This window comes from Cryptomeria japonica, chromosome 11 (genome assembly GCF_030272615.1).
Source record: "Cryptomeria japonica chromosome 11, Sugi_1.0, whole genome shotgun sequence".
In the NCBI taxonomy this organism is placed as follows: Eukaryota; Viridiplantae; Streptophyta; class Pinopsida; order Cupressales; family Cupressaceae; genus Cryptomeria; species Cryptomeria japonica.
This window is the reverse complement of record NC_081415.1, coordinates 40,250,201-40,263,676: the sequence shown is the minus strand read 5'-3', so window position 1 is coordinate 40,263,676 and position 13,476 is coordinate 40,250,201. Positions and strand designations below refer to the sequence as shown.

At 40.8% G+C, this 13,476-nt stretch overlaps 1 protein-coding gene across 3 annotated transcripts in view; it reads left to right on the top strand.

Moving 5' to 3' along the window:
- LOC131076800 (alpha-mannosidase) overlaps nucleotides 1–13,476 on the top strand; it is a 213,039-nt gene that overhangs the window by 32,420 nt on the left and 167,143 nt on the right. For all 3 annotated transcript variants that reach the window (XM_058014134.2, XM_058014133.2, XM_058014132.2), the window contains exon 9: nucleotides 9,983–10,083. In XM_058014134.2, the coding sequence (XP_057870117.2) occupies nucleotides 9,983–10,083 (101 nt within the window). The remainder of the gene's footprint in view (nucleotides 1–9,982; nucleotides 10,084–13,476) is intronic.

Sequence of the window (13,476 nt, the reverse complement as noted above, 5' to 3'; positions counted from 1 at the left end):
TGGTGCAAGGAAACTGCAATCTGTGAGCGGCAAGGTAGGTTTCTCCTGTTGGGCTAATTAATTCGTATCCTGCTCCAGATCCTTGTTTGGACTTAGATCCATCAAACCTTAATGTCCATATTGCATTTTCTTGGTCTTCCGTCCCTTGGCCTTCCTGACTTTCGGATGTTGTGTCGGATATAGTTTCGTCTTCCGCAGAGCTTTCATCTTCTGAATCAACCAACAAGAACTTACTCAGCGTTATCAAGAAATTGCTAGAAAGAAGTCCGAGAGAATGCCATACCCAATTGAGATTCGCTCTATGGGCAGACCGAACCAGGACTAAGAACGCATTAGGCATTTCACCTTATTTTTTGGTTTATGGCCAAGATCCAGTCTTTCCCATGCAACTCAGGATCCCAACTTTGAGATTTATTCAGGAGTACATGGAAGACACTGATGCTGTTCAAGCCCGATTGACGCAGTTAATGAATCTGGAAGAAAAGAGAGATCAAGCATTAGAAAACTTCGCAAAACACCAAGGAGTGGTGAAAAGGTGGTTCGATCGACAAGCTAGAATCAAAGCATTCCGGATTTCAGATCTCGTCCTGTACTGGGACAAAGCACATGAGAAAAGAGGAGAACATGACAAGTTTGATAGGCTTTGGAAAGGCCCTTATCAAATTTCAGAGATTTTGGGAGAAAACGCATTTAGGTTGAAGACTTTAACTGGAGAAGACATCCCATTGCATGTCAATGGGAGGTATCTCAAACATTATTTCCAATCCTAAGATGCCCAGGGCCTTCCCTTGTACATAGTTAGTTTAGTTTGCTTTCGTTGTTTTTCGTTTGTTTGCTTTTTTCTTTCGTTTTGGTTTGCCTTTCGCTTTGTTTTCGTTCTTAGTTTAGGCGTTTTGTCTTAGGTTAGTTGTTTCGCCCTTGGGGGTATCCATTTGAAATTGGGTGATTTTGTCATGTAACGCTCTGACTTCCTGCTAGGTTGTTTGTTGCATTTGGACAATCATGAGGTCTTTTGGAACTACAAAGGGAGTTTCTTTTAATAAAGCTTTGAGTCAGGACGTATTTGCAATGAAGCAAGATTACCTTATTGAACTCACGTATTTTTGTCCTCCAGTTACTATATCTTTTCACACTTATAATCTTCGAGTCATTATGGTATCCAGGCAAAGCTGTGATCAGTGAAAAATCCAAAGTTTGACTTCAGCGCCACCGCAATCCTCAAACCCTAGTGAGCTTCACTGCTCACAAGCCAAAAGAATTGACGGAACTGAAAAGCAGTATCAAAAGGAAAAGATGAGAAAGTGAAAAGAAAAATCAAAAGAAAAATGATGAGCTGACAAAGAAATATCAAATTGGGTAAAGGGAATATACGAGTAACTCCATCGGGGCTATAGACGCCTGGCTGGCAATGGAGCAATGTTCGTGAGCTTGCGGCGATAACCTCGTCGGGACTATGGACGTCTGACTGGTAGCGAGGCTCTATCCAGGATGCTTTTGGAGTCCAGATAAACTACGTAGCTTATCACAGGGGAACCTGGAGATCATGATTGTCTTGTTGAGGGGAATTAACGCATTTACACACACATGGGTAACTGCGGACTTAATACTTTGTCTCAATATGATGGTCTCTTCTTGTAAGTGTTTCTTAACTCCTGGTTTTGTTGAGGGAGGTTTTCTGAGTTTTCTTCTAGAAAGATTGATTCCCAAATGTTTTTCAACATTTCTCAGTGGTGTCGCCAGATGTTGTGACCATTTCACACATCGCCCCATTAAAATGGGGACCCCCTCTTTTTTTGCTCGTTTTTGCTCGTCCTTCTCTTTGCTTTTTAGGGTTTTGGTTTAGTTTGTCAGTCGTCTGGACTAGGGTCAAGCCTTAGGGTTTCCGTTTTAGTGTTTTCAGGCCAGAGTCCAATCAATTTTGAGACTTGTTGAGCATCCTCGCATAGATGCAATTTTGAATGAGGTGAATTTGTCAAGAATCAAGTGAGTCTATCTAGTTTCAGTCGGAATTTTGAATGCAAGTCCAAATTTGTCTAAGTGTTAATGATGGAATTGTAATATTTTGTCCGAGTGAATGATTTTGACCAAATTTTGAGTATGTTGATAATTGATTCCGGGCATTGGAAGTGACTTGTTTTTGCCTTGTAAAGTGACTAAAGTCCTGAAATCTTGATATTTTGGCCCGTGGAAGCAAAATCGCTCCTGTTCCTCACTGAAGGACCGGAGCTCGTTTTTCAAAATTTTACTGTCCTTGCAGGATCAAGACGAATTTTGGATTGGAAGTGATAAAGGGAGGCATGTTCTTTCCGTTGAATATAATTTGAAGAAATTCGCAAACATGGAAATGTGCCAGGAACAAAAATCGCTCCTGTCCCTCACTGAAGGACGGAAGCTTAAAATCCAACATTGCCTTGTCCTTGCAAGATTTGAATGATTTCGCGATTTGAGGAGAACCAAGGAAGTGCATTTTATCAGTTGAATATAACTTGAAACTGCCAATGTAAGGAAAATGGACCCGAGAAGCAAAATCGCTCCTGTCCCTCAGCCAGGGACCAGGGCGAAATTTAGTGATAGCTCCCATCCCTCTCCCAGGGACCAGAGCGAATTTCCTTATAGAGCAAGTTTTGGGCAAAGATCAAGTGAATATTAAGTTTGAAGCAAGCAAAGAAGGTGTAACGAACCCGTTGAAGATAAATTGAAGATTGCAAGACACCGAAGTGAGGCCCATATTTGCCTAGGCGCTCCTGTCCCTCAGCCAGGGACCAGAGCGATTTCTTCCTTAGATCAATTTCTCACCAAGTTGAAATGAATTCCATGCCAAGGATGAATGAAAGGGTGCATGACGAGTCCGTTGAAGATAGTTTTAAACATTGGCAAAGTGTGATTGAGCTTGCAAATGAAAGTTCGCTCCTGTCCCTCAGCCAGGGACCAGGGCGAAATCAAGTATATATAATGTTTCCTTCAAGTTTAAGTCACTCCAAGTCAGGGTACAAGGAAGCAATGATGTTTGGAACGCCTCGACAAAGAATGAAGTTGCAAAAAACCGCCAAAGATGAAGGATTTACGCTATATGCCCAAGTTCGCTCCTGTCCCTCTCCTAGGGACCAGAGCGAAATCTCTATAAGGGCTTAAGTTTTGAATGTTAATCACATTTCAAGCGTTCAAGAAGGATCAAAGGACATCGTTTTACACTGTGAAGGCAATTGTGAGTTGATAGGAACAAGGATGAGCCCAAGACACCAAGGATCGCTCCTGTCCTTCAGGCAAGGACCAGGGCGATATTCATTACATTGGCCATTTCTTTCAAAAACCACGTCAAGCCAAGGTCGTTCAAGGTTGCACAAAGTCAAGATGTTCTTGAGAAGATGATATGCGAGGAAGTTAAACGTCAAAAAGTGATCAACTTGAGCAAAGAGACAAATTCGCTCCTGTCCTTCAGGCAAGGACCAGGGTGATATTAGCTAAATCACTCATTTTCTTCCAAAGATCACATCAAAACAAAGTTGCACAAGGTTGAAAATGTCATTTGGAAGGTAACAAACAAGAAGTGAAGGTTGAAAAATTGCAAATTTGGGCTAGAACACAAAGTTCGCTCCTGTCCCTCACCAAGGGACCAGGGCGATATTGACCTTAAGAGGCATTTATTCACAAAATTGAATCAATCAAGTTCGAGTTTCCCAACAAAGATGCCAGTTTCAACGTAGAGATGGTGGTTTTGAACGTAAAAGGCAAGAGAATCAAGGCTAAAATGCTAATTCGCTCCTGTCCCTCTCCCAGGGACCAGAGCGATATGGTTTGTATTTTTTACATCTCCCAAATTTTGGCACTAATAACATTTTTTGAATTATATTAAATGCTAAAATCGATAAATTTAAAATATTCAATTAAGTTAGCATTTAAAAATTGCGCATGGACATTTAATTAATTATTTTTTGCCTTTAAAAAAATCGAAAAAATTAATTACAAGGGCATTAATTAATTAATTAATTAATTTAAAAAAAAAAAAAGAAAAAAAAGGGGTGAGCGCTTGGATTTTAATTTTTATATTTTAAAAGTCGGCCCCAATTTTTTTAATTAAAATTTGTTTTAATTGCTTTATTTTACAAAGTCGGCCTAGAGGTAATTGAGAGGGCAAGCGCCTATAAAGGAAGGTGAATTATTTCATTTTCAAATCATCATTTAAACCTTCATTTGCATGAGATTTGGAGAAGACAAGGAGAAGTACGAATTTCATCAAAAGGAGGTGCGAAACATCATCCAAAGGGAGTGCGAACTTGGGTTAGAGTTGAGCGAACTCGCCATCATCACGTTGAAGACCCCTAAGGTTGGCGAAGTTGCTAAGGAGGACGTTTGCTTGGGGAAGATCACGTTGAAAATCATCAAACATCGATTTTTGCCTAGGCGAATTTCTTAATTTTGCATTTTAGAGTTAGTTCTCAAGCAAGGTATGGCGAAGGTCCTTTGTCTTGAATTTTGAATTTTTGATCATCATAGCCTTGAATTTTGAATTTTGAAATTTTGAATTTCAAGTAGCTCGATCGTATTTAGGAAATGATAACTCAAAGACTTATCATGAAGTTTCCTAAATTTAATCTCTAATTTATAGTTATGCATTGCAAAATCTATTACTTATTATGAAATGTTGTGTAGGTGTTACGATGGCGACCCCGAAGGCAGGAGCATCCACCAGTCGTCCAGCTCTTATGAAGGAAGATCAAAAGAATGAAGAACTGGAGACCAAGATCGTGTCTAAGTGGAGCAACGTTGGAGATACCAACTTGGGCAACTTCAGTATGAAGAAGTTTCGAGAGGTCCCTTACATCGGCAAGCCATCACCTGTCGCCAGGAGGATAATTGAGAGTGGCATCATTAAGGCGGCCGGCTTCCCTCCAGCAGTTTAGTGCCATGAGTTGATGATCGGGTGTGCTCGTCATTATGATCCACAGTCCAGAACGATCGTGTCTAAGGAGGGAAACACTTTGGCTTACCTTTCAGAGGAGGCTATAAGTGAGGCTTTCCATCTTCCAGAGCACAGAGATATGGTCTACAAAAGCATAGAAGGAGCCAGGTCCATGTACGAAGATGATCCAGATGCTTGCCTAAGCATCATCAACAAGAACTGGTTACTCAAGAGTCGTCCTCGCCTGAGCAAGGTCCCGAACACACCACATAGGATCGATTTCCAGGAGGAGTACAGAGATTTGATTACACTGCTCAACCGAGTCACAGGAGCCCCTCAAGCCTTCTATTTCGAGAAGTGGATGTTCTACTTCATCCAAGTGATAGTTCAGGGAAAAGGAACAATTCATTGGGCTAGAATGATTAGCCATTGCTTGGACGTACAGTTAAGGAGATTGAAGGCTACCAAGTCCTTCCACATGAGTTCATACGTCATATATGCCTTGATCAGGAGCTTTGAGTACGCAGGCCTACCTCACAGAGGAGTGATTGGAAGAGGACCCGGCGAGGTCAGAGTTTGTGATTCCTATGTTCACTTGCATCATCCGCCAGGAAGCAACTACAAGCTAGTCAATGATACCTTCACGATGAACATCACCAGGACGTTGCAAGGTGGGATTCACAATAGATTATCTCAGGATGCACAAGAGTTAGTAAAGAGGTACGGTGCTTGGTTTATCCAATTTCCGAAGTTGACATATATTAGAGTCCATGGATGTCCTTCACCTCCATACATGTTGCCGAGATATCCGACAGACAGAATAGTGTTACTTGAGGTAACAAGACAGTTGGCAGCTTATGCGAAGGCATTCAGACACAGACATGGGAATGGAGTTCCTGTACCTATCATATTGGGCAATTCAGTTGAGGTATGTCCTAATGCTCTAGCCATGGATGACGCAGAGAAGAAGTTAGCTTTGTATTCATTTTCATCCTTTGCCTTGAGAGAGAGCTTTGATCCACATGGATATATAGAGGAGACAGTCGGTAGGAAATTTAAGCATGAGTTTCAGATAGAAGATTTTATGATGAATCTCTTAGACGATCTTGAAGTGAAAAGAAAGATGCATTCTAGATTGCCTTTGGATTTCATCAGGAAATGCAAGATTTACAGAGTGGCCGACCAAGTTCAAGACAGTGGCAGACATCTTCAATCATCCTATGATTGAGAAAGCAAAACAGTGAGGTTAGATTGGAATGAGCCCGAGGTTGTGGATCTAGATGCTTTGATGGCTCCAGTCTTGTCCTGTACTCGCAGATGGGTGGATGTGCAGCATCAGAAGTTGAGAGAACAAGGCATAACTATGACTTTTACCTTGGAGGAAAAACCAGCTGAAGGAGGAGCAAGTGTAAGCGAAGGCAATCCTAATCCCAGAAATGCAAGTGAAGGCAACCTTCGGAGCGCAAGTGAAGGCAATCTCCATCCAAGAGGCTCGAAGAGGAAAGAGAGACCTGAGAAAAGAGAATCTTCCAAGAAGAAGCAAGAGGCCAACCGAGATCGTTCATCCGGCACATCTTCTCGACAAGAGAAGAGGACATTTGAAGAGGAGTCTATGGAATCAATGGTACAGAATGATAAAGAAGGACAGGCACCTCAAAGGTCACCAGGTGGATCTCTCCAAGATAATGAGCTACATGAAGACAAGAACCATGACGAGGTAACATCTCCTCTCAGAGAAGAAGAAACATTGCATAAGGAGATACAGGTTAGAGAAACAAGATCTGCCATTCCAGATTGGTTAAAGGAAAGATTAACAAAGGTGATCGTGATTGAGGACGAAGACAATGTAATTGATTTAGAGAGCCTTGTTGGACATTCCCAGGAAGTGACAGAAAAGAGGAAGGCTACTAAGATGTCCAAGATGATCAGAGATGAGACTGGATCCAGAAAATTGCAGATAGCTACACCGGCAGTGGACAAGTATGAAGGTGAGATCCTCGCAGAAGAATATGATGTAGAGACATTTGAGCTAGGTCCATCCACAGCCGAGCAGACAATGGATGATGCCACCGATTCATTTGAGGCATTGAAAGACAGGCTTAGAGAAGAAATGGAGAAAAATAGAAAGCTTGAGAGAGAGGTCGGTGCATGGAGAACATATTTCAGCCATCTCAATCAGCCTTTGGGACGTCAGGATCCAGCAAGATCACCCGTACAGGCGCTTCCCCTTCAATCAATTGGTGAGGCAGAGAGATTCAGGAGTTTGGTCCAGCTCATGAGCTCTTGGATGGACAAATCTCATACAGTTGCCATGGAATTTGCAACGAGGATGATGCAGACTATTCACCGAGCTATCCAGGTTCTTGAGATCATCCACAATTTGATGATAACTGTAGCTGCTTTTGCTCATACTAAGGATGTTATCATTCCTGTCTTGCAAGTAATCAGACAAACATCAAGGAAGGTCTTAGCGCAGGAAAAGATCATGGATGGAGGACCTCACAGTTTACTTCAATGGTCAACCTTACTCCAGATGAAGGAAGTTCTCTTCAAGGACATCATTACTAGGTGCAATCATGTTGAGGAGGTTATCCACCCGATCCAGGACAGAGTATTTGAGGTACTACGTACCATTCTTGGCAGGAGGATCAAAGTTGAGACAGATGTGGATTTGCAGGAATTGGAAGAAAGGGTCAAGGTCATCTTTTGCAAGGATGCTAATGTTATCACAGATGAGCAACGGGACCAGATGTTTGCTACCATGCTCCTGATTGAGAAGACTAAGGAACTTGAACCTGAATGGGACGCTGCTCTTCTCAAGGCATTTGATCAGGTCATCCACTTAGAAGAAAGAATGAGGAATCTTCCCGAGATTCCAATTGCTGAGATCGAAGGAATCGTATCAAGATTCATTGCATATGCTAAAAAGGAGCATTGGAAAGGGAATAAGATTCTAGATGAAAGGTTGTTATAGATGACATGGCACCTTAATTGTCATTGGTCTATGTCTCCTAGATTTTTGTGCCGAATTTAATATTTGGCTATGCATTTAATATTGTTCAGTAAAAAGGGGGCTATTTGTAATAAACCCTAATTAGGGTTTAGGTGTCATAATCTTGGCCATTGATCTTCTTTCAATCTGGACCGTTCATTGTAATTGAGGATGCTATTTATACCCTCGTTTCATTTCATTTTATCATTAGAAGATTAGATCGTGATGTATTAGAAAATTAGAGAATTAGAGAGATTAGAGATTAGAAGCAAGTTGTTTTTGTAGCAAGATTGAGCTTTGAAGAAGGAATTCAAACAATTGTTGTACATGATGGCTTTGAGATCAATAAAATATTGAAGTTATGGTGTTTTATTGCAATTCTCGTGGTTATCTTCATGGTTGTTCATTTTCTTGAATCATTCTCAATCAAAGTAGTGTGTTAATTCGAAGGACAAAGTGTTGGACTTGATCTTTGGTAGGATTCGCTTTCCAAACCACTAGCTTCTTGCTGATTGTAGGAACGCCTTGCATGGTCGACTGGAGATACGAGAGTTGCTTAAATCTTCAATCGTTGTTGTATCTTGGATATGTACCTTCGTGGTAGTGTCCTTGATCTTTGATGTATTGACAAATCATTTGTTACCTTAGAAGATCGCATCAATTTCAATTGAGTTGTTAATTTATGGCAGTATTGAAGTTGGTAGAATCTTGCCAAGTCTTGTCCGCATTGAGTCATTCTTAGGGTTAGACTAGACTAGATCTCTTGCAAACCCTACTCTTTTGATATTATTTTTAAAGCTTGTTTAGTTTAGAAATTCTTCGGTGACGTAAGGCCCCTTGATGATACAGGAATCACAACGACCACTGGTGCTTAGCCACACGTAGAGACCCTACTAAAAGAACATTGGAGTCACCCTGATAGATCCTTCTTGCGATATCTTCAGCTATCAGAGACTTTATTCAAGAGAGGATAAGATGCCTTTGGGTATTTTATTCTGTGTATGATTGTGTACAAAATACACGTCAACAGGGTCCCAACTTAACCCTAAAAGCCACGCCTAGCTTAGGAGATAATAAATCTTCACTTAAATAAATTTAAGTGATGCACTTTATGATTTTATATTAATATTTCATTAAAATATTAATTGGAACCACTAAAAAATTCATATCTCGCTCATTATTGCTCGGAAATTGAATCTGTCAGAATCTAGGGTCACAGTTCGCCATGCCAATGAAAATAGGACCATGTCTATTTTTAGCAATTTTCCCTAAAAAATAGGAAATCCTCATAAAGTGTCAGAAATTGATGAAACAAAGACCAGAACTGAACTCAACACTGAACTAGAACAAATAGACAGACCACTCCTCAAGATACTGCATTACTGACCCCTTTATCCATACTCTGTTAGCCTACAAGGGTCCAAAAATAAGCTAACTCCTCAATCCCAAGTCCCTGACTAGAATGGGGACATTACATGCTCTCCTCTCTGTAGCCTGCATGCATCATCCTATAATACATTGGTTAATTGTCATTGTGTCCGAAGTAGAAAATTTAGTTACCACTAGATTTTGCCTTTGACTCTTAGAGGCCAGCTCCAAAATGTGGATAGCACTTTCATAAATGGAGTATATCCTAACTATTATTTTAGTTGCCTTGTACTAGATCGTCATGTGATTCAAATATGGTTTCTTATGGAACTATTTTGATGTCAACTGACTGGTTGAATAGTTTTTTTCATGCTTTGAAGCCGAGAGAGAGCAATTCTGGATCTGATACATATAAATAATTTTATGTAGTACCATGTTTGTTTCTACTCTTCTAAGTAGGGGATAGTGTTAATTAAAATATTAAGGTTTTAAATGACATATATTTTGACACATAATTTATTGAGCTAATTGTGATCAAATTATTGGTTTATTTTTCCATTGTCTCAATCAGTAAAAAGAATTGAAATGTCACGGGATTCTTGTTAAATGCTTTCAAAATTGAATTGGTACTTTCTTAGCTTAATACACGTTTTCATGTTTTTGGAATAAATTTGTGACATGTACTATAATGAAATCTGCTACTTTATGGTTGCAATATTCAGGACGGCCGTGTGAATGCTTTCTACTCAACTCCAACAATCTACACTAGAGAAAAATATATGTCCAATGAAATTTGGCCTCTGAAGACAGATGACTTTTTCCCGTAAGTATGCTTGGATTTATAGCTAATATTTCTTAGTTGTGTAAGTGATGTTTTTGATTTCCGTATTAGGATGGTAAGATTTTGGACTTCTATGAGCCAGATCTAAGTAAAGAAGGTAAATGAAAAGTACATAAAAGTCATTAAATTATAATTTTCAAGAAACCCTAGCAAATTAGTTCAAGCTAAATGAGGCATTGAACTTTGCTCCTCTTTGAAAAATGAGAAGATCTTATGCAATATCTTATATTACTAAACTCATTTTTCACGGAGAGAGTGGAATGTGGAGTGGGGTTTCATGGGGGAAGGGGTATTGATATAAAGACATTCACATTAAGTTGTTTCAAAATAGGAATTAGTTCTCAATTATCATTATTTCCAAATTTACAATTTTGGCTATCTAACCCAGTTCATAATCAAAGGAAAAGTAGACTGCCCACTACAGTTCGAGGATCTGACCCACATTATTATAAAAGGATGACACTGAACACTTTTCATCTCACCTATATGATTGCTAAAGGAGTGCATGACACCCACACTGTTTTGAAAAATGATTGCCAAATGTAAGATGTAATGTGAATTTGAGTGTTATGCATATTCTCTGCAATAGAAATCGAAGTCTTCAATTTATTACTTTGAATTATCACTTCAATATCTGTCTATAACTGTCATTGAAAAATATTCATCCAAGCATGATTTAACCATGTAAGGCACACAGAACATATAGAATCATATATGCCCAAGACAATATGAGCAAAAAATATATACTTAGGACCCAAAGAATATGGAATAGGTGTAGTTGGCATAAAACGCATATTGTTATGTTTGATAATTTTGGTTACCCAATAGTGTATTAATTAATTGTATTAAGTGGGTTGTCACTCTTGGGTAGTTATGTGTTGGTTGGCTGACGGTTGTGTACCTCTTGGCAACCATCGAAGACTTTAAATATGTCGTGTACCGCCGAGGAAGTGGTACGGTATTGTCGGATCTGTTGTAATCCTTGGCCGACCATCTCTAGTCTTCTTCTTTGTAATAGTTGTATGTGTGAATAAAGATATATTTTACTGTTGTGTTTGGTATGCATTGTCATGTACATTATTATTTTCTATAAATAATTTACTAGTTGTACTAGCAAACATTTTGACACCATTGCCTTAAAAGAAATTGGGTCAGCCTTGAGTGATTCATGTCTGTGAGAAGAGGCCATAGGGTAGTCAAGACCAAGCGATTAGGTGATCCGTCGACCCTCAGGCTGAGGGAGCACAGAGATGAGTCGAAGACTGGAAGTACTCAGAGTGTTGGGACGCTGGAGGTGGACGTGTAGAGGATGCGCGCGTCTGAGAGTGCAAGGAAAGCACCAGAACGTAGCGGTCGGAACAGTTCACTCAGGTCCGACACACCTGGAAGTACTCGAAGTGTTGGGGACGCTGAAGGTGGATGTGTTGAGGATGCTTGCGTGGCCGAGAGTGCAGGGAAAGCACCGGAACGTAGTGGTCGAAACAGTCCACCCAGGTCCGACAGACAAGGTGAATACACACGTACCTTCCGAGTGAAAACAATGTTGAACACCCAGGGGAAACAGAAACTGCCAAAGTTCACGAGAGACGGGTCGGAGGACCTGGTACAACATTGCAAAACATGCATAACCATTTGGGAGGCAAATGATCAAGATGACATGGACTACTGGTTGAAGGCATTTCCCGCCACCCTTCAGGGGATCGCCATTGACTGGTACACAAACCTCGACGCCCAACACAAGACGAGATGGAGTGATTTGAAGAGGGCGTTCCAGGAGGAATTCAAACTCTTGAGGGATAATAATGAGATCGTGGCCGAAATCTGTAATACTAAGCAAGGGAAAAATGAGAATGTACGCGCTTACAACCGTAGGCTAAAAGAACTGTTGAACAAGATGGAGAACCAACCAACCGACGAGTTGAAGAAGAGGTGGTTCACGGAGGGATTGATACCCTCACTACGCAAGAAGATGAAAGTAGTGCCTCCGTCCTCGTACGCTGATGCTTACAATCAGTCAATGGACATTCAGAGTGAAAACAAAACCTCTTCCCGAGAGAAGAGGAAGATCGACGATGATGAGAGCACCGAAGGTAGTAGTGACGAAGAATCCAAAACTGTACGAGCCCTTCAACAGGATATGTTGAGAATGATGAAAGAATTGAAGGCTGAGAGAGGAACCGGCAAAGAGGGTAATGAATTATGGTGTACTGAGTGCAAAATGGAGGGGCACACGAAAGGTAATTGTCCTAGAAATATGTTTTGTGAAAAATGCAAAGTACTCGGGCATTCAATCAAGGAGTGCTTGTACAATTTGAAGATGAGAAGTACACAAGTACTTTTCACACAGGGAGAGTCCAGCCCATCGAAATCACATAATGTATCGCCAAGTGGTTATGGAAATCAACGAGGGCGAAACCAAATATAGTACGACTCCAGAGGACGTCCTATCATACAATGCCAACAATGTAGTGAATGGGGACACTTTGCGAGAGACTGCCATAACAAGAAAGACAACATACAATTATTGTGCAAATGGTGTGGACCAGGTGACCATGAAGACACCAACTGCCCGAATCAGAAAGGTATTAATATGTTGGACATGGAGGAACAAGAGGATGCAGTTTTGGCAATCATGAGAGCACAAACAAAGAAGGCAATGTATTCAAACTCTGGTACAGAAAAGGAACAAGCCGAAGTAGAACAAGTGTTGGCGAAGGAACGAGTAACTTCCAATGGAACTGCAAGTATTTCATTGCGGGAGTCAGAGAAGAACATAGTCCGATAGGTGCTACAAACAACCGTACCCATCAAGGTGGCGAACCTTCTTCAAACTATGCCGCAACTGAGAATGGCAATTGCCAACACAGTCAGTGATGACACAATCATCCAAAAACAATGTAAGCCACGTGAGGAGGAACTAACGGGAAAACCATCACCCGAAGGGGATGAGTCTAGTGATCCAATGTTGCTGACAGTGAGCATCGGGAGGAAGTCGGTGGTCGTCGAGATGGAAATAATGGGGAAGAAATTGACAAACAACATTGTTGATGGAGGCTCGGGAGTAAACGCACTACCAGATTACACGTGGAAATGTCTGGGGAAGCCGAATCTTTGTCTGCCAACCTTCCACTTGGTAGGTGCCAACCAGCACGACATCCAGCCATTGGGAACATTGATGGCACAAAAAGTAATGATTGGGACACAACAATTTTTCTTGGACTTTGTTGTCCTCATTTTTGGATTCTCAAAAATATGACAACCCCTACAAATTTTTGCCTAAAAAGTGTCATTTTTGTCTCCAAGGCACGTTTTACGCGGTACAAAACTCACATTTGATAGTGTCAAATCACTGGGGGGTGTCTTTGCCATCATTGT